General features: G+C 33.6%; 1 protein-coding gene and 1 long non-coding RNA gene across 2 annotated transcripts; both read right to left on the bottom strand.

Moving 5' to 3' along the window:
• Positions 1–213: 213 nt before the first annotated feature.
• Positions 214–1,206, bottom strand: LOC109591818 (inversin-like; the record flags this gene model as incomplete). Its single annotated transcript, XM_020007452.1, has 5 exons — positions 1,161–1,206; positions 846–1,112; positions 579–779; positions 353–470; positions 214–304 (listed from the first exon to the last, which is right to left on the bottom strand). Coding segments are annotated over exons 1-5 (723 nt in total), but the record flags the coding sequence as incomplete, so codon positions are not given.
• Positions 1,207–1,533: 327 nt separating this feature from the next.
• Positions 1,534–1,923, bottom strand: LOC109591819 (uncharacterized). The gene is made up of 3 exons (XR_002190017.1): positions 1,756–1,923; positions 1,665–1,704; positions 1,534–1,568 (listed from the first exon to the last, which is right to left on the bottom strand). It is a non-coding gene; the product is annotated as an uncharacterized LOC109591819 (long non-coding RNA).
• Between the last annotated feature and the right edge of the window lie 101 nt (positions 1,924–2,024).

Raw genomic sequence — 2,024 nt, 5'->3', positions numbered from 1 at the left:
CTGATAGGTAGTTATTAATTCTTTAACGAGAGATAAGTTAAGAGACACTGAGGCATAATGTAAAGCAGTGAGGCCATTCTTAGTGACTGCAGTAGGAGACAAACCTTGTTCAGTAATAAGATACTGAACTAAATCAAAGTTACCACTCCATGCAGCATAATGTACTAACGTGCGTCCTTCATTATCTGTTTTCTTAATATCACAATGCTGTACCTCAATGAGATATTGAGTGATATCAATGTGACCATGACGACAAGAATGATGAAGACATGTCATACCATACTTATCAGTAATATTAGGATCACTGTTATGATTATTTATAAGATACTTAACAGAATGAATACTACCTGACCAGCTGGAGTAGACTAGAGGTGTACGCCCATAAGTATCAGTATCATTAGCATTGAGATTATACTGAGATATGATATAACTTAATACACTCGTAGAACCTGACCAGGCAACATAATGTACTGGAGACCTACAATCATTAGTTAATGTATAATTGATATTACATTCTTCTAATGCTTTGACTAGTAATGTACTGCCACTGTCTGATGCAAAATGGAGTAATGACTTACGATCATTTGTAGTGGCATTGATGTCAAAGTTAGGGCAAGTGCTAGCTTTCTTGATAATTGAAGAAAACATTTTAACTCTTTCATTTCGTTTGCTAAAATCAACTTTTGTTTTAATTCTAGTTCTATTAATAATATCAATAAATGATGAATCACTTTGTGCTATAAGCTTACTATACACAATGCCAGCTGGAATATGTATAGCTGCATCACATGCATAATGTAAACATGACCTACCATTATTATCATTAACTAATAATGCTTCATTACCTTGAATACTAACAATATACTCAACAACTGATGATAAAGCAAACCATGAAGCAAAATGAAGTGGAGTCCTACCGTATTTAGAGTCCTTTACATCAATGGAATATAGATATCGATGTAAAAGATATTTAAAAAGCTCAACACTTTTATTATTCACAGAACGACAAGTAAAATGTAGTATACCAGCACCTGACTTTGTCATGTCATCTGGTGAGAAGAGGTTCAATGATTCAAGCTTTTGAACTAATGCTAACTCTCCACTTTGACAAGCTAACAATGATAAAGAGACAACTTCACAATTAATTTAAGAAGTATTACAATTTCTCTCAATAAAGAATTCCACTAGGTCAGAATGGCCTCCCATTGTTGTGTACAGTAATGCAGTATTATTGCTATTGTCTGGTTGATCAGGAGGAACGTGACACGTGTCTACTAGATATTGTACTATAGATAAGTGGCCTTTATAAGATGCCATATGTATACTAGATACACTATTATCATCACCTTCATTAGGATCAATACCATATTGATGGATGAGTAGTTGAAGTATCTCAATGTGTCCACCATATGATGCAGAGTGTAATGGAGTCCAACCATGAAGACCACGATGATATGTGTTGTAACCAAACACATTAAGAAGCCATTGTACTTCATCTTTTAATCCTCTCCAAGCTGCTTCATGTAATGATGTACTGGTATTCTCATACCATAATGGATCACATATATCTATAAATGAAGAACATTATTAATAATACATGTATGTAATGTTGTTTGACAATTGCCCAATGGAGGGATTGACTAAATGTTAGTTCATATACTTACCAATATCAGTGGATGAGTGCTTAACCTCTTCTTTTGAGAACTGTAAAATTATTAATAATATCAAAATTATATTCACATAATTATAACAAACCTCTCTTAGATCATATTTATTTTCACCACATGTTAGTTCAGTGATACCAATACTAGCTAACTGTTGCTGTAGCTTTGTAGTTAGAGGAAATAATACAAAATAAAGATACTCAGGAATGAGGTAACCCAAACAGAGAGACCCATCATGGACAAAACTGAAGTAAAGGTCATATTCACGAATATCTAAACCTTTTGGTATTGCTCTACAAAAGAAGAATATGTCATCCAGTGTGTAGTCATCTCTGTCCACTTTAGCAATCATTACTTGTG

The sequence above is a fragment of the Amphimedon queenslandica genome, unplaced genomic scaffold (assembly GCF_000090795.2).
Source record: "Amphimedon queenslandica unplaced genomic scaffold, v1.1 AMPQUscaffold_7142_Cont20904, whole genome shotgun sequence".
Classification (NCBI taxonomy): Eukaryota; Metazoa; Porifera; class Demospongiae; order Haplosclerida; family Niphatidae; genus Amphimedon; species Amphimedon queenslandica.
Note: the sequence above shows the minus strand (reverse complement) of the source record. Positions and strands in the feature narration are given on the sequence as shown.